This window comes from Chlorocebus sabaeus, chromosome 4 (genome assembly GCF_047675955.1).
Source record: "Chlorocebus sabaeus isolate Y175 chromosome 4, mChlSab1.0.hap1, whole genome shotgun sequence".
Taxonomy (NCBI): domain Eukaryota; kingdom Metazoa; phylum Chordata; class Mammalia; order Primates; family Cercopithecidae; genus Chlorocebus; species Chlorocebus sabaeus.
In genome coordinates this window covers 85,306,323-85,333,900 of record NC_132907.1, presented here as the reverse complement: position 1 = coordinate 85,333,900, position 27,578 = coordinate 85,306,323, and the positions used below count along the sequence as shown (strand labels likewise).

At 39.9% G+C, this 27,578-nt stretch overlaps 1 protein-coding gene across 3 annotated transcripts in view; it reads right to left on the bottom strand.

The window, feature by feature from the left end:
* SEMA5A (semaphorin 5A) overlaps positions 1–27,578 on the bottom strand; it is a 504,887-nt gene that overhangs the window by 71,049 nt on the left and 406,260 nt on the right. For all 3 annotated transcript variants that reach the window (XM_073014841.1, XM_007961192.3, XM_007961194.3), the window contains exons 14-16: positions 18,802–18,983; positions 15,128–15,271; positions 4,825–4,972 (exon numbers count right to left, since the gene is read on the bottom strand). In XM_073014841.1, the coding sequence (XP_072870942.1) occupies positions 4,825–4,972; positions 15,128–15,271; positions 18,802–18,983 (474 nt within the window). The remainder of the gene's footprint in view (positions 1–4,824; positions 4,973–15,127; positions 15,272–18,801; positions 18,984–27,578) is intronic.

Genomic DNA, 27,578 nt, shown 5'->3' with positions numbered 1-27,578 from the left:
ATTATTTTCACATGTCACAACCTCTTTAAACTTCCAATGGTCAGGTTTCATTTGCTCTGAAGATTATCCCTTGTGCCATTATTTGACACAAACAAATGTTAGTGTGTTATATCAACTCTGATTGACCCTCACAGAATCCCTTTTGACAGCATGTATTGATTATAATGTCTTTCTTCTTGACCTTTCCAGGCTTTCTGTGGTCTGATTCCTTTGTATCTAGGAAATAAATATCTACCCTATGCTTCCTGTTGCTCTCTTAAATCATAGCTTTTGGTCAATTGTTTCATACTTTACATGATATTTCAGTAAGAAATATAGTGCTGGCAATACTAAGTCTGTTGTTCTTTGTAAATTATTTTTGCTGTATCTGACGCTGTCTTTAGCTCTGATATAGCAAAAAGGTAATTTAAATCTGCTAAACCTTTGAGGAAATTTTGAGTTGCATCAATTTAAGAACTAATTCTACGTATACAAAATAATATTTTATATCTTTCTTCCTTTCATGTGTTGTAATTTTCAGCCAAAATGTAGAGTTAAGATTTGTGTTATGAGTTTATCTTCGATTAATTCCTATGCTCAGGATGATCTCCTAATAGTACTCTTATGGTTGGCTAAAATGATCACAATATGATAAAAATCAAGAATGTAAATCAAGAGAAGAGCTAGAGAAAGACAAAAAGCTCCTCTTTCTTTTAAGCTACACTTCAACCTAAATAGGAGTAAAGAAAAGTAAGGCTTATCATTTATCACTTAACATTGGGCAAATAAATTATGCAAATGGAGTTGTGCTATTAAATTCTATTTGTGCCCAGAGGACCAGTTCTCAAATGCTGGCCCAGTCCCCCACTGGCAACTTGCTACTGGGCAAGTTCATTAATCTTTCTCAGGCTGATTTTTTCCATCTCCAAGCAGAGGTAATAATGAAAACTGCCTTGCAGGGATACAGAGAGAATAAACATAATAAATTTTAATTACTCTTAGTGTAGTGTATGGCATGTAGTAGGCACTCAACAAAAGTTATTTTATGATGTAATACAGGATTTCGGGCTATCATTAAATATTAACTCCAGTATGTGTAGTTATAACTTAATTTCAACATTTAATTTGACATCACCTAGTAAGTCGGGATTTGCAAAGCTTCATCCAACAAGAATTGTTATAGTAACTATTGTCAAAACAGGGTGAAAAGGAAACACACATATGACGGTGAAAATCATTTCTATTTTATAAATGTCTACGTTAGACTTGGCACTGGGCTAGGATATATAGAAATATTAGGTACTATATGTAATCTTCTAAACAGCTTTGTCATTCAAGTGTTCATGCTTCATATTTCATTTGAAAACAACCATGTGGAGAAGTAGAACAGCAGGTCAAATCTCACAGTGACTCAGAGGCAGAGCCCCTCTGACCCACCATCCTGCTCCTTCCACCCACTCGGTGAAGTCACAGGCATGAGGGGCTGAGACACAGACCTGGGGAGCAGCAGCAAGGACCAGAGGACCCCAGACGCTGCTATGGGTTTAGCCTACTTGGAAGTGGGGAGTAAGCATCTGTTTTTTAAGTGTCTCATTCTGAGCTCATCGGAGCTATCAGCCACCAGGGAGGGACATTTGCTAGAAGTGGTCCCTCAATCAGCTGGACACATGTGCCCCAGGGTCTAAAGAAGGAATGCCAGGGTCACAGAATCATCAATTTCAGGGTCTGGCCCTGCATTTTGCAGAGCAAGACAGAAGCCCAGAGGGCAGTGAGTGTATCTCAAGTTCACAGAGTTAAGTGACAACACAAGATCCAGGTCCTCCCTCTGTGTCTGTCAATCAGCTCCCCAAACTAACCCAAGGCTCCGGAGTTTCCCAAGCTTTCCACATTGAGCAATTTACAAGTAGGGATTCGTGGAGAGAACTAATAGCTCTTGGCAAGAGTCCTTTACTGCCTCTTTATTGAGATTCAGATAAAGGCTTGGTGACTTAGTCTAAGACAAGGACATAGAAATTTCACAAGTGAAGCTGGGAAAATCCTTTCATGAAATTTCAGCTTTAAAGTGTTGGCAGAAGCAAAGATTCTTGAGTCTTTTCTAACTGATGCATGCTTGAACTTGAAATAATCAATTCTTTCTTTTTCTATAAGCTGTTATAATAATCAGGAAATTCAGGTTGTTATACTTTCCACAAACATGTTCTGTATTGTGTAAATGACGTTTCACTAGCTGACTCTCATTTTTAATAAGATGAAGTTCAGAGAAGCAGCTGAAGCCCATGGAAAACAATGAAAGAAATGAGACTAGGAAGGAGCACTCAAACGTGAGACCTGCCAGACCTTGCGGATGGCGCCCTCCTTGATACAGGAGCTCTGGGTAGGAAAAACCAACACCGCCTTCTCCAAGGATGACACTGAGACTCAGAAATGTCACCTCTTCTTATCCAGTCACACACTGGCAAGCAGATGGTCACTTCATGACTCAAAAATCAATACTTTTTTTATACTTAGCGCTACTATCTTGATATTAGAACTCAATAAAAACCAAACCCTTTGTGGCCAAAGATTTATGAACTGCAGCTAGAATATGAAGACCAAAAATGTTGCTTTAGCTAGGTAACTATCATTTTTAAGTCAACGTCTTAGGAATTCAACTGATAGTATAGATCTTGCAAACAATCCAAAGAAACCGAGCCCTTCCTCTCTACTGCTTGCATTCCTCAATTGGTGTGAGCTGGCATTCCTGCCTCAGGACAGACAGAAACCGAAAAGCATGGGAGAAGCCATGTCAGAAGAAAAATAAATAGACTCCCACCACTGACAAGTAGATTGCTCCTCATTGCCGCAATAACACTTTCCTAGAAGTAGACTACCCAAAGGCTAAGTTTGGTGGTAAAAACAAAAAGAAAAACAAACCCTTAAATTTGCTAAAAAGTGACAAGAGTCTCTTTGGAGACATATGTATTTTTCTGGGTTTGAAAGCAGCGGTTACATTTGTTTCATAAACTGTAATTCTGTAATAAAGCAATAAATACATTGATATTTTAGAAAGACCTTCAGTTTTTACATTTATAATCGGATGTATGTCACACATACACACATATTATAGTAACTACATAAAAATGCTACATTCTTGCTTAATATAATTTTTTTCGTTCGTTAAGCTATATTTGAAGGTAACTAAAAAAGTCAATTAACAATGAGAAAATTAATGATGTGGACTGTTTTCTGAATTTTTCACACTGCAATATATTTAGAAACTAAGGTGTGAGATCAACCCAGATCATCCATTCCTGTGGTTTCCCAGCAAATGAGACAAACCTCAACATGGCAATGCAGACCTCAGTGGGCACACATCATGCCACCATCATGTTCCACCATGCCATGGAACAAAACACGACATTCTTCAGCAAAACAGAAAATTACCCCATTTGAATGGTTTTCCTAGAACATGTGAGTGTTCATAAATTTGCCATTTTAAAATTATTTAAAATAAATAGTTTTAAATGTCAGCATCTGAAATACCAATAAATATATATCTTAATGAAGATTTCTCATGGTCTACAGTTAGTTCAGGCTGATCTGGAAAGAACTGTCTTTATAATAAGTACTAGATTATATGAGAGCTCTGACAATATCTTTTCCAGTGTGAAGGGGAAGAAATCTAATTGTAATTTCCAATAACAGAAATCTCCTTGGGTCTGGTGTAATATCTGACAAAGCACCTCATAACCCTCTTCCTGTCTCTGAATTTCCCAAGGATATCTCGGCTATGTGGTTTTTGCATGTCACAAAAGCAGGCTTTACAGCAGCACATAAACATTGCTCAGCCTCACGAACCAAAGGATAAAGATGCTGCAAAGGCCAACTGGAAAGATCAGTGAGGAAGGAATTTAGCTAGACCTTCTCACGCTGAGCTTCTCCATCAAAACTTTTGCCACTGTCTGTGTCCACTCTGTGGAGCCAGCACGAGGGGCAGGTGAGTGAGCGGAAATGCTGTTACTCTTACAGAAGAAGCAGGAAGAGCAAAAGTAAGCCTTTTGAAAAGAGCCTGCCCAAGTGGAATTTTGTTTGACAGTTTAAAGTGTTAAAAGAAACATAAACTGTAAAGGCAGATTTTTAAATTCTCTCTGCATTGGCACCAACTTGCTCTAACAACGGCTCCATATAGTTTTTCAGGCCCCAGGGTGTGTCTGGTTCATCCCACAATGTTCTATACCTTGGTGTAGGCCTGGCATGGAATAATATTTCATGTCCCAAACCAAATAGAGTGACCGTATACAAGCAGGCTGAAGGCTTGTCACTCAGAAATCAGAACAGAAAAACTCCTGGGACAGTTGATCCCATGTGTGAATATTTAATTCACGAAGCCTCCAAGCTACTCTGAATTTCCAGTATTTTCACCAGATATTCTAATTAAATTGAAAAACTTGCATGATTTTGCAATCTAGTGCTTGACCAGTTGTGTTTACAGAGCACTTAGTGTTTGCAGAACATCTAGTGTCTGCCAAGAATCTAATGTTTGCAGAAGATCCAGTGTGTGAGAGGACCTAATACCTTCAAAGCATCTATTGTAGGGGGAGCATCCGGCGTCTGGACATGTCATATTTATAGAGCATTTAGTATCTGGAGAGCATAAAGTGTGTGCAGAGCTTCTGGCATGTACAGAGCACCTGGTGTGTGAGACCATTTCGTGTTTGCAGTGTACCAAGTATGTAAAGAGCCCCTAGTGTATGCAGAACATTTATTGTTTGCAGAACCTCTAGTGCGTGCAGAGCATTTTGTGTGTATTGAGTCTGAATTCCTGGTTCTGGATTGTGAGCTGGGTATGAGAAGGAGGCTACTCACCACATTGCAGCCTGCACAGTCAGGCCCATTCTCACAGGTCCTGCGGCGAGCTTGAATGCCACCCCCACACTGGGCTGTGCACCGTTCCCAAGGACCCCAGCCTGTCCAGAACATGTGTGGGGGACACAGCAAATGTTCATTGCAGTACCTGTAATGAGGAAACCGAAAGGAAAAGGAAACTAATTAGTGCCACTTGAAACCACCGACATTTCCATCTCCATCCCTGCAGCAGATGTTGAACCCATGGGCATGCTCTGCGTGGGGGAGCTTTTTGTATTTTGAGCAGTTGCACCATACAGAAGGCAAATGTGGTGCTGGCCATGCTGTGTGTGCACAGACAATGGGATGCGCGGTAGACAGTGAAGAAAATGCTAAACTCACAATGCAGGATGGATCTTCCTGTGCAGCCAATTAAAGGAAAAACAAACAAAACCCTTCAAACAGACACCCAAAAATAAGAGTACACAGAAAATATCTAGGTAGGGCATTTATCTTCTGAACATAAACATTAAAAGATAAAGCAGATTACAAATACAAAGTCAGCATAGCTTTACTTTGGAATCCCTTTCTCATTCTTGAATCAAATCAGCCCATAGTTATATTAGGATAAGCTAAAGAAAAGTTAAAGCATGGGATTAGCATGAAGGCCCATGCTATATATTGCTTAGGCTGTTCTACTTTTAAATTTATTTGTAGGCTCTCAGAATAATGCCAAACAATTTAAAAGATCACTCATTATTCAAAAAGAATTGAATTATTATACAGTTTTACAAATATTAGTTCAATTTTTCAGTGTTTGAATACACTTCTATATTTCTACATATTTTGCCAAATGTCAGTCAAATAGCCAAAGCCTCCTTTATCCTTATCATGAGTCATATTTCTCTTCAATTTTTAACACTGCAAGTGAAATGAAGTGAAGTGAGGAAAACAAACAAACAAAAAACGAAAAGGAAACAGCCTGGCATTCTACAGATTACAGATCATAGAAAGGAAGAGGTTACTCTGAACAGCAGCAAACGCAGTGAAACACACTCGGCGATTAATAGTCCATCTACGAAGCCCAGATTCCCAAATTTACCTTCTAGAGAATACTAGAATGCACAACTTTTTCTCATGTCCTCCTCTCTTGCCAGGCCATCTGCCTTAAGAAACAAGAGGCAAAGGTTCCCATCTGCTGGCATAAGTCAGACACCTTTATTGTCATCAATATTAATAAAGACTTAATCTTGCAGGGCCTATGCAAGAGGAATTGCAGGGGGCTTCCTGATCACAGGCGTTCACAGTTGAAGAGAAACACAGGGGCATGAACACAGCTCAGGATGTGCAAAACTATCTTAATACACAGTGGCATTACTATAATTATTTATGCAGAAGTAAATGCTTTTACGGAACTGAAAATAAGGGCAAATGGTAGTCAGCCACCAGAAAAATAAATTTGGAGAGTGTAGTTTCCCGACAGTAAATGCTGGTAAGATGGAACTGTTTTCCTGTCAAGCCAGAACAATTTCATGGGGAATGTGAGGGCTTCAGAACAGGGACAGTGTGAACAGCAGAAACAAGGTCAAGCTGAGGGGTGCCAACAGGATGGGGCACACTGAACCCCTGCCAGCGTTTTGAAAAATAATGGAAGGTAGAAATGGAATTCTATACATGAAAGGTCATTGAGAAGAACAAAACAGAAAAAGGCAACAGGGAGTGGGATGATCTGTCTTTACCAAACACAGTAGAAAACTGGAACTTTATGAGAAATCAGGAAAGTTCCACAGAGCTCCAGAGACAAAATAACTCCATGAGAGTTAGATGGCAGACTCATCTCCAGGAGTTGGTGCTTCATCTTGACTATGCTCCGGAGTCCCTGAGATTCAAGGAGCTCCTCATATTTCAGTATGGGGTCCGCATCTCCCCAGGCAGGGCAGTTTAGCAGCAGGAAGAGCCCATAGAACAAACAGCAACTAGAGGACACTGGATTGCAACAATTCAAATGAGAGATACTCCAACCTAGAAAAAAAACTACAGTGGTGTTGGAAAGAAGGGGAAGAAGTGGTGGAGATGGAGCTTGGTATAGTTAAAGAACAATATGGCAACTGTGTGACTGTAAAGAAAACATAACAAAACAGGGGAGTCCAAAGTCAGCCTCTTAACTGAAATTGGAAGGCAGAAGACACTCTTACTTCCAGGGAGAGAGAGTTGATATGCAGTGGGTGAAGGAACCTCCAGAGAGTCAAGAATCAATTGGGCAAGCAGTTTAGTTTGTCTAAACTTACATATTTGAGCATAGCCAATGGAACTGAAGAGTTATCACTCTTCCTTATCTTTTCCACATTTAAGATAACACAGAGACGTAAGGTTTTCCTCTTTAGATAGTAACTATAGTCTCCCAGGGTCCGACTCTCAGAGCTCAGGGCCACTGGACATTCCTACATGTAGTAGGGGAAGGGAAAGGACCTTCCAATTAAGAGATCATGGCCTCCAGATAGGAGAGACAAGACAAATGTGAGAATACAACAGATGAAAATCATTTGATCTTAGGAAGTACATGCAAATGTGTCGAGTTCCAATAAGTAAATATTAATATGTGTGTTGGTTCATGGAGTATTCCAGGAGAAAATTGACATTTGTTTAGAGAACATATTTTGAGGAAGTCAAGAAAACTCAGAATATCAGAACTCTCAGCATTTAGTTAAAATATCTAAGTGTAGATCACTGTGGGTAGAAGGAGAATTAGGCCATCTCCATTTCTAAGCTGATTCACCGGCATTTAAAAGGTATGGACTTCTTAGAAAACTTGATCCTAATTTCAGCTTTCAACAATCCCCCTCCTAAAAAACAACAACAAAAAAATGGGTATGGAAGGCAGAGGGAAACCTTACTAAAAATGTGTATAAGGCCCTTAACTTTTAATAAAAAGCACAGCAGCTGAGCTACCATTTCCCCAAAGCAAAATAAACCATAGTGCACAAATCCTTTCTCTTATTTGCTGACAGCAGGCCACCCCTGAAAATGCTCAGCATGTTATTATTGTAAAAATCTACTGCAGGGTAACCCGTGCCTGGAACTTTCAGCCAGTGTTAATAAATTGTCTACTGAGCTGCATTTTAAGGTTGTCAATAACCTGCCTTGTTTTTTTCTCTTTCTGCTATAGTAGTCCATGAAACAAGCCACACCAGGATCTGCTGGGGTGTCACCCTCTGAAATCGCAGCCTCCCCAGTGAGAGAGGTCAGAGGGAAATAGAAATTGTTAGGCTAGCTCTGTCTCTTGGTGTCTGGGTTTTCACTTAGGAATTCACCCTGGAGGAGACTGCTCAGAGGCAGAGTCCTTGGAAGCCTGTAAGTATGGATCCTCCACAATTGTGAGAAAGCATTTCCTCTGACCCGCTCCCTGCCCCCACCCCAACTTACTCATGCTCCTGAGAGAAGCCCCTCTTATGAAGCTATACAAAAAACGAGGTTGGAAGTCAGTTACCTTGGCATCTCTGCTGGTTAAGCATTTTTAAAATTAATTGTGGATAAAATATCTACACAATGGGCCAGCAGTTGGTGTCCTTTCTCTAGTCCCCAACACGCTGCTGACTTTTAGCAAATAATGAGCTACAATGTTTTCCAAATGGCTCTTGAGTGTCTCTACTATGTTAAAGCATTGCAAGTCACAGATCCATCTCATGATGCATTAATAATTAAGATTTTAATTTTACCCATGACTGCTTATTCTCATTTTGTATTTAAAAGTCAATTGATGTCCCAGCACTGTTTCTCTATAAATTATCCACTTTTTTAAATCACAAATCTAGTCTCTTATGAAAATAATGACCTTTTATAATTCCATATGTACTAGATTCTCAGCACTATATCATGCAATAAATTGTTCTTTCTATTACAAATTATAAATTGCATAAATTATGTTCCATTCTGGTTAGATCCATGCTAGTTGCTCACTGCAATCTCTGTTAACCTGAACCAATCAGGGCCTCTTCTGAACTATGTTCTCCTTGCTTCACTCTAAATGATCAGCCCTCTACTGGGCCATACTGCTATAATTAAATTTTTATGTCAACAGAGAAACTGCATGTACATTAAATCTACCATAATATTTAATTCGAGCCATTTAGGAAGAAAAATAACTTGTGAAGAACATCGGTTTGCCTCACCACAGGATTCAGCAAACATACCGATGAAGACAAATAATCACATAATAAAAACCACTGAGCCCTGGGACTCTTAAATTTGAGAACGCATTGGACAGGCTCTATCATGGTCCCCATGATCCCCAGCTCCTAGAATTCACACCTTGTGTAATCTCCTCCTATTGACTGTGAGTGGGACCTGTCACTGGCTTCTAACCAACAGAATATGTGAAAGATTTTGCAATGTCACTTCTGTCATTATGTTGCATAGATTGTAATGCCCTTATTGCAAGAAAACTTTCTCCCTTATTGGCTTTGAGGAAGCAAGCAAGAAGGTGAGAAGGACCCAGTTGTTAAGGATTTGAGGGCAGCCTCCAGCTAACAGCCATCAAGAAACTGAGGCCCTCAATCTGACATCCCACAAGGAACTGAAGGCTGCCAACAACAACACGATCTTGGGGGCAGGTCTTTCTCTAGCCGAGCCCCGATGACATCACAGTCAGGGCCTCTATGTTGATCTCAGCCTTGTGAGAACCTGAAGTTGTGCCCAGGCTATGAAACTCACAGACACCATGAGCAAATAAACACCTGGTGCTTCAAATGCCTAAGTCTGTGGCAATGTTATTATACAACTATTAAAACAGACCATGGTATGTCGGAGTGTGGTGCTACTGTAAGAGGTTAAAATGTGAAACTGGTTTTGAGACCAGGGAATGGCAGGAAGCAGAATAATTTTGAGGAGCACATTAAAGAAAATCTAAATCACCTTGAATCATCCATTAGTAGAAATCTGGGCTTAAAAGACACGGCCAGTAAGGGTTTAGAGAAAAATGGGATAAAGAACTAAAACTGAACATGAAAAAAGACAATCCTTCCACCACACACACAACAAAGAAAAATATGTGACATGATGCATGTGCCAATTGGTTCAATTTAGCCATCCACAATGTATTCATATTTTAAACAACATTTTGTACATGATAAATATTTACAAATTTTGTCAAAAATAAATTAGTTATTGAAAAAGACAAAAACACAATTAGAAAAACAGGCAAAATATTTGAATAGACATTTCTATAAATAAGATACACTAATGTCCACTAAGCACATGAGAAGATGCTCAACATTATTAGTCACTAAGGAAATTCAAATCAAAACCACAATGAGATACCAGTTCATACCTACTAGGATGGCTAAAATTAAAGAAAAAAAAGTAACAAGAATGCAAAGAAATTGGAACTCTCATACATTGCTGGTGGGAATGAACATTGGTGAAGTCCCCTTAGAAAGCAGTGTGGTGTTTCCTCAAAAAGATAAACATAGAATTAACATACACTGCAGCAATTTCACTCCTAGATATATAGTATTCACAAAAGAATTAAAACAGGGACTTAAAAAGATACTCATATGCCAATATTCAGTACAGCATTGACAATAGTCAAAAGATGAAAATAAACCAAGTGTCCACTGATGAAAAAAAAAATGGATAAACAAAATGCGGTATAGCCATACAACTGAATCTTATTTAACAGAATAAAGGAATAAAGTTCTGACACATGCTACAACATGAAGGAACCTTGAACATTATGCTAAGTGAAACAAGCCAGACACAAAATGGCAAATACTATAGGATTCCACTTATGTGACATATGTATAAGAGGCAAATTAGTAGAGACAGAACATAAATTAGAGGTTACCAGGCATTGGCAGGAGGGTGGAATAAGGAATTGTTATTATTGCTTAACAATTACAGAGTTTATGTTTCGGGTGATAAAAAGTTTTGGAAATAGTAGTTATGGTTATACAATAATGTGAATGTAAATAATGTCACTGAATTACACACTTATAAATGATTAAGTGGCAAATTTATGTTTTTCGTGTGTGTGTGTGTGTGTGTGTGTGTGTGTGTAAAACCACAATAAAAACTTAAAAAGTAAACAGGAATATATTATCAGGAACTGGAAAAAGAGAGAATCGCATTACACAATGGGTAAAAGCTGCCAAAATTGTTACCTATGGTAGTATGAAAGGCAAAACACCTAAGTTGAATTACATAACTAAGGAAATTTCCAAGCAAAGTGTTGAAGGTACTGCTTGGTCTCTTCATGCTGCTTACAGTAAAATGTAGGTGAAGGAAGAAAGACTGAGGAATGGATTATTAAACTAAAAGAATAGGGACTGGATGATTTTGGAAATCATTCACTTTTAATGAAAAATGATGCAAAAAATATAAAATAGCTTTCACAGTCCTTTCAAGTACTGTTAGGGAAGTTTGGAATAGTAAAAGCTGAGGTAGTGACTATAAAACCTTTTATTGCAACCTCAGAAAGATGAAAGAATTGGAGTAGTATTTAGTTACACAGAGTCCTTTCTAGAGCAAGTGTGTGCCTCACAGATCCTCTCAACTGCATCAGATCACCTCTATTGAGCTGGAGGGTATTGTTTCTCAGCCATCTCAGCAGCACCCCAAGGTAGAGAAGGGCTAACTCAAAAATGTCTGTGAATGTAGCTTTTGTTTAGTGGAGTAAACCTTGTGGAAATCCACTGAAGACTCATAATGTTTTTCAGAAACTTACTTCCACAAAGATACCAGCAGCTTGAATGGAAAGGGACAGAGAAAATACCCATGAAAGGCTGCTGAAACCCTACACATTCTACTGACAGGAAGGAAGCTGACAAAACTGCCTAGCTATAAGCACATGCTCTCTTCATGAAAAAGAAAGCCTGATTCATGAAGTATAACTAACAGCCCGGAAGGCAGAGCCGAGAACCATAAAACATTATGCCCATTCCTTGAACTTAATTAAGCAACTCTCAACACTTGCTCAGCTAGATTTCATAATTTATATGGAACAGTGATTCCTTTATAATTTCCATCACCCCACACCACCTACTGCCTTTTTGAACAGAAATGAATCAACTCTGGAAGACAGACTTCATGGTAACCCTAGTGAGCTCTGCCTCCTGATATTCATACCCTGTGTCATCACCTCCTCTAGGTTGTGGAGGTCTGCGTCTTATTTCCGACCAACAGAATATGGCAAAGGGGTGAGATGTCACTTTTGTGATTATGTTACATAAGTTTGTAATGCCCATCTTGCAAGGAGACTGTCTTTCTTGATGGATTTTAAAAGGCAAGTGACAACACCAGGAAGGATCACTTGGCAAGAAACTGAGAGTGATCTCTGGATAACAACTATGTAAGGAATTGAGGTCTGCAGTTTGACAGTCCACAAAGAACTGAATACGAACAACAACCACATGATCTTGGAAGTGAATCTTTCCCCAGTGGAGCCTCAGATGAGACCACAGCTCTGGCCCATGTTTTGATTGAAGCCTGCTGAGGTCCCAAGCATAGGATCTAGCTATCCATATAGGAAATCCTGACCCATTGGGACTATGGGATTTCAAAAAGAAATGTGTGTTGTTTTGAGCCACGAAGTTTATGGAACTACTATTACACAGCAGGAGGAAACTAGCACAGATAATAACATTTGCATCTTGATAATATTTACAGAGGTCCATTTTTTCCTTTTGTTAGTAGTCTCTCTGGGAGTTGGTGCTTCTACTCAGCTCTTGATACTCCAGAAAATCTTTTCAAGGAAATGTCAGAAGAGAAAAACAAAGTGTCTATACGTTCTAAAGTACATGTAAAATTAAGCTAGCATTATTTTTCAGAAAAAAATAATGTAAATACTTCTGAGATTTTTGTTGCAACAAAGCTCCCATTGAATAATTCCACATATTGGAGATGTCCCAGATGAAAAATCACTAACTATAAACCTACCACTAACTTGGGGAATCTTTTGGGAAGATCAATTCATGATCTTGTGGCTACCCAGGATTTCTTGAGGGTTGATGGTGTTTAAATAAATATGATATAAATTTATTAATTATTTCTTATGCCTAGTTCTTAGTCTTTTGTATGCTCCCATGGAGATCATAGTCTCCTTTAATCTTGAGTTTAGACCTCAAATATCTCCATTGTTGGATCAGAATGCTTTTATATTTCTTAGGTGAAGAGACCTTTCATATAACATGGCAGAGACACCTAAGAACCTATTGCTTATGAAGACCACAAAGGACACTTTAGGTACTTGGTTTTTCTGGTTTTCATTAAGCTCCCAGTAGCCCCTTAAAAAGACTATTCAATAGAAAAGCTTAAATTTTATAAAAATTTTACATAGTGCCTGTTCTTAGTATCCATCTCTTATTTAAATTCACGTTTTCCCCCATTGAGCAAATGCTAATCTACAAGTGAACATTTCTTCTGTACAAAAGGAATATTTTACATGTAAGTCCCTCAAACACACTTGCCATCTTTATTCCTCATCTTTTCCTGAAGACACCGCTGTATGAAAAATCCTATGTGGATGCAAACATACGCATCTGTCAGCCACAGTGTGAATCAGCCTCTTCTTTCCTAAGTGATCAGCCTGGGAATGGTGATAACACATGCTAAGTTTGTGGTGGTGCCTTGACTCTAGGGAAGACTTTGCACAGATGGAAGTGACTTTGCCTCGATGGGCTGTACAGGTTGAGCATCCCTCAGCTGAAATGTTCAGGACCATTAGTGTTTTGGATTTCACATTGTTTCAGATTTTGGAATATTGGTGTCTATATAATGAGATATCTTGGGGATAGGACCCAAGTCTAAATACAAAATTCATTCATGCATCAAATTTACCACATACACAAAGGCTGGATGTAGTTTTATATATTTTAAATAATTTCTTGCGTAAAACAAAGTTTTGACAGCATTTTGACTGCCACCAGTCAAAAGATTTTGACCGCAAAAGTCAAAAAAACAGTGTGGAAATTGCCACTGGTGACATCATGTCAGTACTGGAAAAGTTCTGGATTTTGAAGCATATTGGGTTTCAGATTTTCAGATTAGGGATGTTCAGCCTGTCCTAGATGACAATGTATAGCATTTAGAAACTTCCAACCAATTTAAAATTGTACAAGGCTTGGAAATAATAGGGAGACAATTCTTCCATAATAGGCTTTCCCACTTATCAACTGGTGTTAGAAAATGACAGGCTTGCACAAGACTGTCTCAGGGACTGCTTCAAAAATGACAAACCCTGCTTGGTAAAAATCATTTTCATTTCCTATTAGTCAAAAGGAATGAAATCTTAATTGGCAAGTGAGGAACTCACTGGAAGAAAGAAAGGAATGATTCTTCTTAGTTGATTTTAGGTTGTAATAAACACCTACTGGAGAGCTATCTAAACAGTAAGTCTGTTGGTTCTGTTCATATAAATACTAAATGCATAGCAAATAACGATATATAATATTTTTATTCGAAGCTCCACTGAGCTCAGGTCATCAAATATAAACCTACTACATTTTAATTAAAATGCATTGAAAGTCATTCAATAAATTTATATTAGTATAGCTGAATAAGAATTCTGAAAGCACTATGAAATTTACCTACTTGAATTCTTTCCCAATAGTGAAAAATTAGAATAAACATAAATAGTATATTTAATGCATATTAAGACAGATTCATTGATCTTGCAAAACAGATTCAATGATTACGATTGCAGAGGTTGAGCCTGAAACCAAACGTCTAATTCTACACCAAGAAACAAATTGTTAAATCCAAGACTAAATCAAAATGTCACCATGATGTGCTGAAAGCTCAAAATACACGTGGAAAAGAATCCCGAATTAGGGTTGTGCTGCAGCTTCATTGAAAGTATTTCTGAATATGCCCTTCCATGCCTTCCAGAGGATTAACTGAGTAGGATGAAAACCTTACCGCACCTGCCCAACCGTGTCTGCATCCGGGACCTTCTTAGGTCCTCCTTGGAACTGAAGCTTTGAGACCGGTCTGGTTAAATTCTCACCAGAATAAGTCTCCTGCAGACGTACTTCCAGAGTCTCCAGGAGCCTAACACAGCACAGAGGTCCCTGGGGACTCTAATCCCTTAGCAATTGCTCACCACAGCCAACCCAGCTGTGTAGGCACCAGAGCAGCCCAGGGATGCTGTCAACGAGGCTTTGAACAAAATTAAAGGTTGCCAGGAAAAGAAGAGGACGACTGGCTCAGCGGAAAGGGATGCCACACATAAGCTAAGGTAGATCCAACACTAAAACCACGGGGAACCCGACCTGGCCGGAATGAGAGTAAGCGTGAGGGTGGCGGTGCTGGCAGCCGGGTGGTCACGTACCTTTCCTCGCGGTTCTGTCCCACGCACACCCGGCCCCCGTGCCTGGGAGTGGGGTTGCTGCAGGAGCGCTGCCGCACCTGGAAGCCGATCCCACAGGTAGTGCTGCAGGGAGACCACGATGTCCAGGGAGTCCAGCCTCCGTTCCTGAGGGAAGGGAAGCAATGCAATCATTAGGCCAGGCAGGCTCAGAGTCCAAGCCCTGTCTGCACCCACAGCCAAATGCCTGTGTTCCCCAGGAGGATCATGCTCGGGGCTGCTGGGGAGAGGGCACACCAGCCACGGAACTGAATGGACTGCACCCTGTGACATCTCAATTCCTGCGTCTGCAGCCCCCAGGCATCTGGTTTCTAGTCAAGATGGGAAATTTGAGAATAAACTTTTAAGTGCACTATAAATAATGGACTATATTAGAAACTATCAAAAAACTTGAGTTATGAAAATATTAAACTAATAAAGAATAAGGTTATTTCACTGACAAGCATTTAGAAACGAATCCCTACACCTCTAGAGTTTATGAGATTTTTGGACTTGTATTATATCATTTATAATCTATGAAAAGTGCACCTTTGGACAAAATGCTCATCTAAAACTGCCTAAAATGCTTTCTTTTAAAATCTATTAATATTAGTGACAATCAGTAACTCTCCTGATAGCATTCAAACTGATAAAGAGTGTTGCATTGTTAGAATAATGTTCAAAGCTTTCAAACGAAAGAGTGTTGTATTGTTAGCATAATATTCAAAGCTTTAAAAGGAACTTTATTAAAAATTTAAAAAGGATAATCTAAATTCAGATTCTTGGCTATCTTTTAACAAACTGACAGAGACATAAAGAGTGCAAATAAGAAGTGCAAATTGCATATAACTGTGTATTTATGTTATTACACATACTAAGTAATGCAGATATATAAAAATATGAAATAAAAATAGGATGAACTAATTTTTAAAAAATTTTAAATTATATTGACAGCTCTAGAAATGTGTTAGTATTGTATTTTTTCCTCAAAATGCCTGTATTCAGACTGGTTATAATTTAAGTGTCCCCCTTAACACTTTGTTCCTGCTATTAAAAAACATATAGGTTTTTTTAACTTTATGTGTTAAAATATATATTAAATCCACATTCCAAACTTCCAAATAGATGGTCTACTTCATGCAGAATTTTTTTCACTTCTGCAATCACATATGCATTTCTTGGATATTTGTCACCTTTGTCCATAAGATTTACATTCCCTGTGAAAAAATATTAGCTCACATTAATTCTCATTTTTACTTTATGCATTTCCTTTTAAAACATGGAGGTCAACAACTATGCCACTGAAGTTCCTGGTATAAATAATATGTTGAATAATATCATATTAAAAATAATTTCAAACAAAAATTATTCTGAGAAAATTCTTAGAATATTTCATGTTTTCCTACTTTATTGAAACCTAATGATTTAATAAAATATGTAGTCACAGCTTTATGTGTCATATTATAATAAAATTGCTCTATAATAATTTAACCAAAATTATCACACAATAAGACAAATCTTCCCACATTTCTTATAAAGGTAATCAGCTAGTATCTTATACCCTGCTACCTACAATCTTAAAAATTATCCATGCTATTCACTGAATTATATTTAAAAATTTAAATAGCAGTTTTAGTATAAATAAATTACATTTAACTTGCAGAGTTTCATTATATATGAAAAAAATTGTTAGATCATGCAGAAAATGGTGCTTTCAAATTTGTTTGGAAACTCTTCATTTCTTAAATCTTTCAGCAAATGTGGATTGACTTTTTTTTTTTTTTGAGACAGAATCTTGCTCTGTCGCCAGGCTGGAGTACAGTGGCACTAACTCAGCTCCCTGCAACCTCTGCCTCCCGGGTTCAAGCGATTCTCCTGCCTCAGCCTCCCAAGTAGCTGGTAATACAGGCATGCACCACCATGCCCAGCTAATTTTGTATTTTTAGTAGATTGGTTTTCTTCATGTTGGTCAGGCTGGTTTTGAACTCCTGACCCTGAGTGATCTGCCCACCTCAGCCTCCCAAAGTGTTGGGATTACACGCATGAGCCACCAGGCCAGGACACAAATGTGGAATTTTATGACATATTCCATTTATAATATATGGAACATGTTTGTATATAGGGTAGTAAGTAAATAAAAGTGTATATAAGTAATAGGAAAAGAATACCTGAGGAAAGAAGTGAACGCAGCTTTACATGTATATGTCTATTACCCAGACCTGAGTTTCCATACTTCTAAATGCTGCTTAGAGGCAGACATAGTTACCAAACAAATCACATAAAGTAAACAGACATCAGTAGGGGGGTCACTTTCATGATTATTAGTACAAAGCTATCCACTCATGCTTTTAAAGCCTCATTCAAACTAGTTCACTTACTAGATTTTTAATCTTTAAATAACTACTAGTTGCACTGCAGCTCTGCTTAGAAAATGGCTTTCCAACTAGAGCAAGATCTGAAGACATACCAATAAATAAGCTATAGCAATTCATTTGATAGTCTTATTTTTCCATTAAACAATATGAGCAAAGAGTATTAGCTACTTGTTGTCATCTTCAAACAACACCACTTTGATAGCTTTTGTAAGTTTCAGCCAGGCATCTGTGGAAATCATTTCATTTAATACAGAGCATACAGTACATAATACAATGTTGATATGTCTGTGTCCTCTGTAATACAGAAAACAAAAACAAAAACAAAAAACTCTAAACTCTGTGGCCCTGATTTATTCCTTTCACCTTGGTGGTGAGAAAAATGTGAGCAGCGGGCAAAGTCCGCCTTTTGCTCCCGCACTTTACTTTCCTGGCCCGCTTCCTCTTAGGCATGCGTGCCTGCATGACCTGGGCTGTCCTATAATTTGATCACCCAATCTGATGTCCACTGTTAGTGACTTCATAAACAATTGTCCCAGAGACTTTTTTCTTTTTTTTCGTTCTAAGTGGGCTCATGGAAAGCAGATAATATGTTTAAAAAATACCGCCAATTAATGAACAAGTGACAAAGGAGCATAAAGACTGATCTCAGAAGTGTTCCTGATACTTGCTTTAAAATTTCTCTGTGATCATGGTGTTACAGGTGCAAGGGATGGAGAGCAAATGGAATATACTTGTAAAAAAATAAATAAATAAAACAACCACCACCACAATAAGCAGAAGCAACAGGAAAGCTATTCAGTAGGTTATGTTATTTAAACTGCTCTCTTGATTACCCAGTGCCTAATGTTAGCTGAGGTGAGAGGTGAGGTGCTCTGAGCGCCGATATCCTACAGAGTAGAGCAAGTTGATCAAGGACTTGGCTTCTTCTGCCTCCTAACCTAGAGTTATTATGTCCTATCCCTAATGGACTATTAGTTGATATATTCCAGGAAAAGATTATTAAATAACATGGATGTTTTCCTTAAACAAAGTCAATCATATTGTTCAAATTATAAGTACTTTTCCTAATCTAATGAAGAGTATGTGAATAAGTGTAGATCTGTAATCCAGTTTGTAATTTAAAATCTCCTTCCAAAAATCATGTAATTTTTAAATGGTGAATGTCCATGGTGTTTCACCACAGTTCTCTCCAAAAGGTAGTTATGTTATTAATGATGTCCCAAATTCCTCGAGAGTCTGAGTTTAATACACAACAGCACAACTGGCATGTTCTGAGGGGCACACCTGGAACAGTTGGCAATCTCCATGCTAGGGCCTTCACATTGCCAGCCACCACACTGCGGGGCTGGGCTGTCGCAGGAGCGGGTTCGACAGAGGCAGGATCCCACAGCGCTACCATCCGTGTGCGTGCAAGGCGTCCACGGAGACCACACGCCAAAGTGTCCATCCACGGTGAGATTCCTGGTCTAGGAAGCAAAACCAAGTACAGGTGTCAGAAAAGGTTCAAGCTGAACAGATACTACAGTAAAAATTAAAAATCCCTCATAAGACAATCAAAATTCCTTTAGATTTTTTTTGTTGTTGCAATTAGAAAAAGATTGCATGAGGGAGTATTTCAACGTAAAGTCATAGAGGTCATTGCTGGAGATGGTGAGGAAGAAGCAGGGAGGGAGGCAGAGGGAAAGGGGAGGCAGAAAAGGAGAAGAAGAAAAAGAAGAGAAAGATGAAGAAGAAGAAGGAAAAGGAGGAGGGGGAGGAGAAGGAAAGGAAGGAAAAGAAAAAGGAGAAGGAGAAGAATGATGGGAGAAAGAGGGCTGAGAAGAGAGGAGGAGGAGTGAAGGATACTAGTAACTTGGCAATCAAGTTATGGCCAAATTGTCCACTAATTTGGAAAATTCAAAACTAAGAGGAACTGGAGTGAAAAATCACAGCTGCACAACCCCATTTCATGTTTATGTGCCTTTAAAAAATGAAAGCTTAGTAACATTTATCATTAAAGACTTGGTTTGGCTCTCAAACTGAAAGCATTCAATTCAGGACATATTTAAAGAGCATCTACTAAGCAGCTGTAGCACTTCTCTTTGTTAAGTGTATCCCAGTCAAACGTGTGTTCTGATCAACTTCTAAGAGCTTATGGGCCAGTGAGAAAGAGCTAGACAAGTAATTAATACCCCATGTAGAATCCGATGATGGATTCACAAATGGGGGCTATGGGAGCAGAGGAGAGAACACCCAACAGGCTCACGGGGTCTTGGAAGAGCAACGAGGGGCCTGTGTTGAGTCTTAAAGAGTGAAGAAAGAGCCAAGTAGAGGGGCTGGCAAGAGCTGGTAAGGGTGAGGGCAGAGGAATGAGGTTGCCAAATGGGAAGGGTACTTGGGCATTCCCCGTCAGTGTGGGGTGAGCTGGTGGTTCAAGGGGAGCAACACCAAGGACTGAAGAGGAGCCCGGGGCAGGGACCTCATGGGGAGGGGTCAGGGAGCCCCCTGAGCTTGCTGGTGTGGCACCTCTGAAGGCATCCAAGGGGAGGGCATGGCATCGCTGGGACATGCATGACCAGCTCTGGTGTGGCAGAGGCACCAGCGCGTACCTGGCTCATTGAAGTAAGGGACAGCTTCCTGCCAAATCCGATAAGCAAATCTGCTCAGGAGGTGCCAGTGCTGCTGGGAGGAGGGACTCATGTGGCACAGCCTCACATCACATGCCCAGAAACCAGCTAATGGATCTCTCCTCAGAAAGGCAATGGGAAGAAGATCCAAGAGTCCTGTTTTGGTTGTTGTTGTTTTTGAGATGGAGTCTCGCTCTGTTACCCAGGCTGGAGTGCAGTGGTGTGATCTTGGCTCACTGCAACCTCCACCTCCCAGGTTCAAACAATTCTCGTGTCTCAGCCTCCCAAGTAGCTAGGACTACAGGCACCCGCCACCACACCAGCTAATTTTTATATTTTTAGTAGAGACAGGGTTTCATCATGTTGGCCAGGCTAGTCTCGAACTCCTGACCTCAAATGATCAGCTCTCCTTGGCCTCTCAAAGTGCTGGGATTACAGGCATGAGCCACCGCGCACGGCCTCCAAACCTCCTAATACTAATATGGAAACTTAAGCATCCCTGAGAAAATCTGACCAAGGAAGAGCTTTGGTGATAAGTGAACAGCATGCTTTCACCTTGCCCTCTGTGACAAGGGGCTGCACTCCTCCTCCTCTGCCAGAGTTCTCTTCCAGAACCATCTATTACCTTCAGAAAGACTCATCGTCCTCACAAGAAACAACTCTATGTACCATACAGTTCATTCTCTTTGGATTACACACTATACCCATACTTCGCCATTTCCAAATAATGCCGACACCATATTTTGTGGGTAAAAATATAGGTAAACTTTACTTTTGATTCATCATTACCCCAAATACAATAGGATCTAAACATGAAAAGTGTTCGTTGTCTTTGACATAACTGGTTGGCCAAATCCAGTTGCTATACTTATGACTATCCCTCCTTTCTAACCAACCCTCTAACATTTTCTATCCAGTAAGGTGGATGGGATCGGGAATTTCCCCCCATACCTGGCTATTTATGCAAGAAACTGTGACAAAAGGGATGGAATGGAGCTGCACCATCTGTTAGAGCAATTCTTTTCTTTTCTTTTTTAAAATTTTACTTCAAGTTCTGGGATACATGTGTAAAACGTGCAGGTTTGTTACATAGGTATATATGTGCCATGGTGGTTTGCTTGCACCTATCAACCCATCATCTAGGTTTTAAACTCCACATGCATTAGGTATTTGTCCTAATGTTCTCCCTCCCCTTTCCCTCACCCTCCGACAGGTCCCAATGTGTGATGTTCCCCTGCCTGTGCCCATGTGTTCTCATTGTTCAACTCTCATTTATGAGTAAGAACATGCAGTATTTGGTTTTCTGTTAGAGCAATTCTAAGTGACACGCTGGATCCTACTCAAGAGGAAAATATCCCCATTTCCAAGGTCCCGGTGGCCTCCCTGTCAGCTCAGATGAAAAGACAGCACCTACTCTGATCATAAGGTTCCCTGAAGACCATAGTGTTTTCTTGGAGAAGCCAAGCCTTGAATGACAACATGACTCAAGCCACTAACATAGCAGATTCGATTGTTAAAGAGGCAAAGACCCTACCATTTGGGAGTTTCAACATTCTCCTTTCACCTCTTTATCAGCCCTCCCTCTTGTCTTCATCCAAAGGACTCCTGTGTCGGTGGATAAGAGGTGGACAGTCAGTTTCAAATGCAGTTCCTATGAGCAAACACAGTTCCTATGCTAGCACATCCTCACCTGCTTTAACATCCAGACTCCTGCTTGCTGTGCAAACATTGCTAGTATTGTTTTGACTGTAAAAAGCACAAGTCTCTTGTTCACGGAGCCAGCCTCAAGCAATAACGGTGGTCAGGCAGACAGAATATTTGCATCATAGTTACACAATATATAGGTCTGTACTATTTTGACTCTTCACAGTGTGGGCTCAGTTAAGAAACCTTCCAGGGCTGCTGAAGGCCCCAGGGAACACCACCACGGGATCTGTGACCATCCTAAGCCTGCAGGTGGGAGGGAGGACAGGGTGGCTGGAGCCATCCTTGGTTGAAGGGGGTAAGGGAACGATACTCCAGTCTCATTCCTCTTGCCCATGCCTCTCATTACCTGAGCCCGAGGCCACAAGACAACAAGGGAGAGAGGACTGGACATTGGATGTGAGGAAGGTCAGACCCTTGGGGCAGAGAGTGAGTGGGGAGGGAGACTCTCTGAGAGGTTCTCTGGGACAATTGGTCATCCTTTGCCTCACTTCTCTATGAAGCTGTAACAACTCCAATAGTTCATCTTGCCTTCACTCAGAAAGCCAAATGCACTGGGAACAACAGGAATGACAGGAAAGAAAGAGCTGAATTATTACAGGGCCAGGCAAGTGAGGAGAACAGAAAGAAACTCCTCAAGCCTGGCTCCCTGAGAATCGAGAGACTAGGGGTTTGTGACAGTACTTTGGCAGGCCAGGGCTGGGGAACCGAAACAGTTAATTAAATCATAGGGGTGTTAAAACTGCCTCCAGGCAGCTGAGTCAGTTCCTAAGAGGGGGGTCTCAGGACTACCCTGCGGCTTTTGGTCAGTTGAAGTGCTAAATCTGAAAAATGTCTCAAAGACCACTTCTTTAGGTTTCACAATTGCAGTGTTATCTATAGGGGTAGTTAGAGACATTATGAATCTTGTGACCCCTGGTTACCTGAATCTGCAATAAACAGCTTAAAGAAAAGCAGGCTAAGTGTCAGCAGATCATTGCTTATACCTATTCTTCAGCAAAGTTCAAGCCCTTATCATTGTGAATACAGATTCAATCTCTGAATAAGAGGACAGGGAGGTAAGTTTTCCTTGCCTCAAAATTTAACCATAAACTAAATTCCTCTCATAGTTATCTTGGTGTTGGCCTCTGTGTTATTATATGCAAAACAAGAATACATAAAACAATTTAGCCTGCGATGTTAGAAGCAAGATGGAATCAGTCACACTAGGATTCGCTCATCACTTCTAATTCTGCAAAGGCTGTTTCAAAGGTGTGAGGGGTCATGCAGGTTGGGATGCTGTGGAGGTTAGAGTAGTTCTATCTTAGATGCTAATCCACCATGTTGACTTCTGATTAACCCCAGTTCTGGGAATGCCTCTAAGATTTCCAGTTTACCTATTGTTCCTTGTGTAAGAGCATGTACTTAATGCAAACCCTGCCCTTCAGCAAATTCCTAGGCATTTCCTCTGAAGCACATATACCCGTTCCCTATAAGCCCTGGGAATAATCCACGGAGCTCTATCGGTCCTGCAGCTGCCCAAGAGCATATTTCTCTCTGTAAGTTCCCAATAAACTCAGCCTATACCAACAGACTGAATTTGTCTGCCTCACTCTTAGGTTTCTTGAGTCCTTCTGTGTTTGGGGGTTTATTTGCAAATACGTCGCTTTCATGAAGCAGATGCAATTGTGATTTTTTTTTGAATGTTTATAAATCCCCCTAGTATTAATCGGAAACATTTGAGATGGCAGAATTGGGACAGATTAGAGAATCTGAGGCAAAGAAGAGTCTTTCTAAGCCCCTTTAGTCTCCATTTTCTCATCTAAAATACAAACGGAATGAGCAGGGAGGTTCCTAGGATCTCCTTAGCTCTGAGAGGTCATGAGGAAATCCTAAACTCAAGATGATATAGACGATAGAAATATCTAAGACTGTGAGGCCAGAAGGAAATACAATATGATGGTGACAATTGAATGAAGATGGAAACAGAAATCACTCCTAGTTCCAGTCCACATGCTTCTTTAAAATAATCTCCTGTCCTGGAAGGAACCTGAGAATTTCCATTTTTCCAAAGAGGCTAAGGTAGGGACACCAGCCAAGGTAATGGATTTTTATGAAGAAAGTACTTTGGAACAAAGGGGATTTGCATTCATTATGGGAATTATTCCTCACCATTGTGAAGTGAAGCAGAGGGAGTAGGAATCCATGGTGAGTTGGGCTGGTACCACCAGCCACACTTCTGAACCTCAAACAGGACATATCTGAGGTCAGGGTTGAATCCTGACTAGGCTAAAGGCCAATCATGGCAACCCCCTCAGTTGGGCCAGTGCTGGGTCTAGAAACTGGCATGTGACCCGGTTCTGGCCAATGAGACTCAAGAGGACACTGCAAGAGTACTGCCATCTAAAAGAGGGCTCTGGGCTTGATCATTGCTAAAATCCCTTTTATTCTAAAGACACTAACTACATAATGGCAATGAGAAGAATCCTGTTATTAGGAGACCCCTAGGTATTTATTTGGTCTTTGTATTTGTTAGTTATTACATTATGTATAGCCCATTTTGCTTTGCTGTAAAGGAATACCTGAGGCTGGGTAATTTATAAAGAAAAGAGGTTTATTTTAGTCACAGTTTTGCAGACTGACCAAGCAGCACAGTGTTGGCATCTGCCTCTGGTGAGGGTCCCACAAAGCTTACAATGAGGGCAGAAGGTGAAACGGGAGCAGATGTATCACATAGTGAGCAAGACAGTGAGAGATTCTAGGGTCTTTAAAACAACCAACTCTCGTGTGAACAATAGAGAAGAATGCACTCATTACTGCAGAGAGGGAATCCAGCCATTCATGAGCGATTCACCCCCATGACCCAAACACCTCCCACCAGGTCCCAACTCCAACACTGGGGATCACATTTCAACATGAAGTTTCTGGGGAGTGAACATGCAAACTATAATACATGATGCATTTTGGAATAAGGACTCATTACATCATATGGTACCCTGGTCATCATGTATCCACAAAGGATGTGGATGGTATTCATGAATAAATAAAGCTCAAGTAGATTCCTAAGACTATGCTACCCTTGTTAAACAACATTATGATTTATGCAGGACATATATATTATTCTAATCAGCCTAGATATGCCAATTTAGATTTTACTGATGCACTTCAAATCTCTTAAACTGAGAGTAATGTTTTCAATTACAATTTTATAAGCAAACAGAACATTAATCAATATGTCAGTAAACTACTGCCCTGTCATCTGGACTACAAAAACCCATCAACATTTTTAAATAGGGATCTCTCTGTAGAAAATAAGTCTTCTTTAAGTCTCTAATTCCCTAGAAAGGTTTCTTATGGGTTCCTTATCCAATTCAAACTTTCTGGGTAGCAGAGGATCTAAGCCACTGCCATGGCCTGAATGTACTCCTTCCAAATTCAGGTGTTGCCAGTGTGATACTATTAAGAAGTAGAATCTTGAAGAGGTGATTAGGCCAGGAGGGCTCCTACCTCAGGAATGGATTGGGTACCCTTATAAATAGTTGTGACAAAGAAAGTTGGCTCTCTCTTGCCCTCCTACCTTCTTCCAGGTGGGACACAGCAAGAAGCCCCTCACCAGACTAAGTAGCGGTACCTTGATCCTAGACTTACCAGCTTTCAAGAAGGTGTGAAATAAATTTCTGTCCAATTTAAATCATTTAGCCTTAGGTATTCTGTTGTAGCAACATAAATGGTCTAAGACAGTCATAAGTCACAGCCACTGCATGAGGTTTGACTAGAACACTAACTTTGGGAAACTCAGTTGTGCTATGTCATTGATCCAAGGTTTGTGAAGGTTTACTTTGAAGAGTCACACACAAGATGATCTGAGGGTGACTCACCATCAACAACATTCCTATAACTCTTACTGCACTCAATGTAACAGGATCTCCTGTCTTTCATTATGCAGCTTGCACTTTTACATGAGGTATAAGATATTTGGTCTCATTCAAAAACCTCTCAGCTTATAAAGCTTAATTTCCTTTGGATAGAGGTACATACCTCTATAATCTATATATGTAGAGGTAGGTAAAAGTGTTTACTGATTGCAAACTTCCCTCTGCTTTTTTTGTATTTTACCATCTCTAAAATAAATTGGCATCTTACAATTCATGAGAGAGATTTTTGTTGTTGTTTCTTAGCAACATATAAAGCAGAGGTACACATCACAACCAGTGGCATATCAGAAATGATTATATATGATAGATTTGCCCAATAAAATTAAGCCCTTGTTCCATTTCAGTTAAAAAATAACATGAAAGAAAATTACATTTCAATCTTTTTTTAATACCTCTCTAAGTTAATACTGCTCTATATTAATGCAAATCATTTACATCTAGGTCATCTCCTTCTAAGAGATAGATTTTTCAAAAGAGATGTACAGTTAGATAATATGAATTTCTCATTTTCAAAATGGTAGCCTATATAACCCAGAAATATATATGGTTTCCTTTCCTGTGTTTTGCTCAAAATGACATAATTTATTGTCTTTTGTTGCCTTCTTTGTATATGCTTATCTGAAGTATATCTTGATATGTGATACAATACATTGTGTGGGATGACAGGGATAGTTTTGTGTAATTAAATACTCTGTCATCAGAAGAAACAGACCTTGTAATGAGTGTTTTGCTGACTGAGAGCCAGATATCACATCTAAGCTTTATTTTTGAAAGCAGAGATGGTAGAGGAGGCAGCCTTGACACCATGGCAGATCCTTGTCACCTTCTGACCTTACATGTTAAAAACTCAAGTAAAGTCAGAAGGCAACAAGGACCTCAGGTCCTCTCAGTAGCAGGAAACAACTTTAGTTGTTTCCACCCTCTCTTCAAGTCTTAAATATTAAATCCTTCCTTTTTGTTCTTTCTTTCTTTTTTTTCTTTTTTTTAAGACAAGTCTTGTTTTGTTGTCCAGGCTGGAGTGCAGTGGTGATATGCTTTGACGCCATGTCCCCACCTAAATCTCATCTCAAACTGTAATCCCCACATGTCAAGGGAAGAACCTAGTGTGAATCATGGGGGTGGTTCCCCCTATTCCATTTTCCTGATAGTAAGGGAGCTCTCACGAGATCTGATGGTTTAAAAGTGAGTTTCTCCTGACCTCTCTCTCCTGCTGACTTGTGAAGAAGGTGCATGCTTGCTTCTTCTTCACTTTCTGCCATGATTGTAAGTTTCCTGAGGCCTCCCCAGCCATGCAGAACTGTAAGTCAATTAAATCTCTATCCCTTATAAATGACCCAGCCTAGGTATTTCTTCATAGAAGTGTGAAAGCAGACTAATACAAGTGGGATGACCTTGGTTCACTACAGCCTCAAACTCCTGGGCTCAAGCAATCCTCCCACATCAGCCACCGAGCAGCTGGAACTACACGTATGCACCATCATTCCTAATTAAATTATTTTACTTTTCTGTAGAGTTAGGGCCTCACTATGTTGCCCAGGCTGGTCTCAAACTCTTGGCTTCAAGCAATCCTCCTGTCTCAGCCTCCTAAAGTGCTGGGTTTACAGGCATGAGCCACTGTGCCCAGCCAACTCTCCATTTAATGACTAAAGACATACACAAGACATACATTCGTTATAAAGCAAGTGTGTGGGTGTGTATTTCTAGTCCATGAACTCCAGCCCACAAACACTAGAGCATGGAGGGAAAGGCCTCTCTAGTCTGAGGGTCCTGTGGGGACATGCTGCCTGCTGGGAAGCTCTCATCACAGATACTAATAATTACATAATTAGTATCTCTC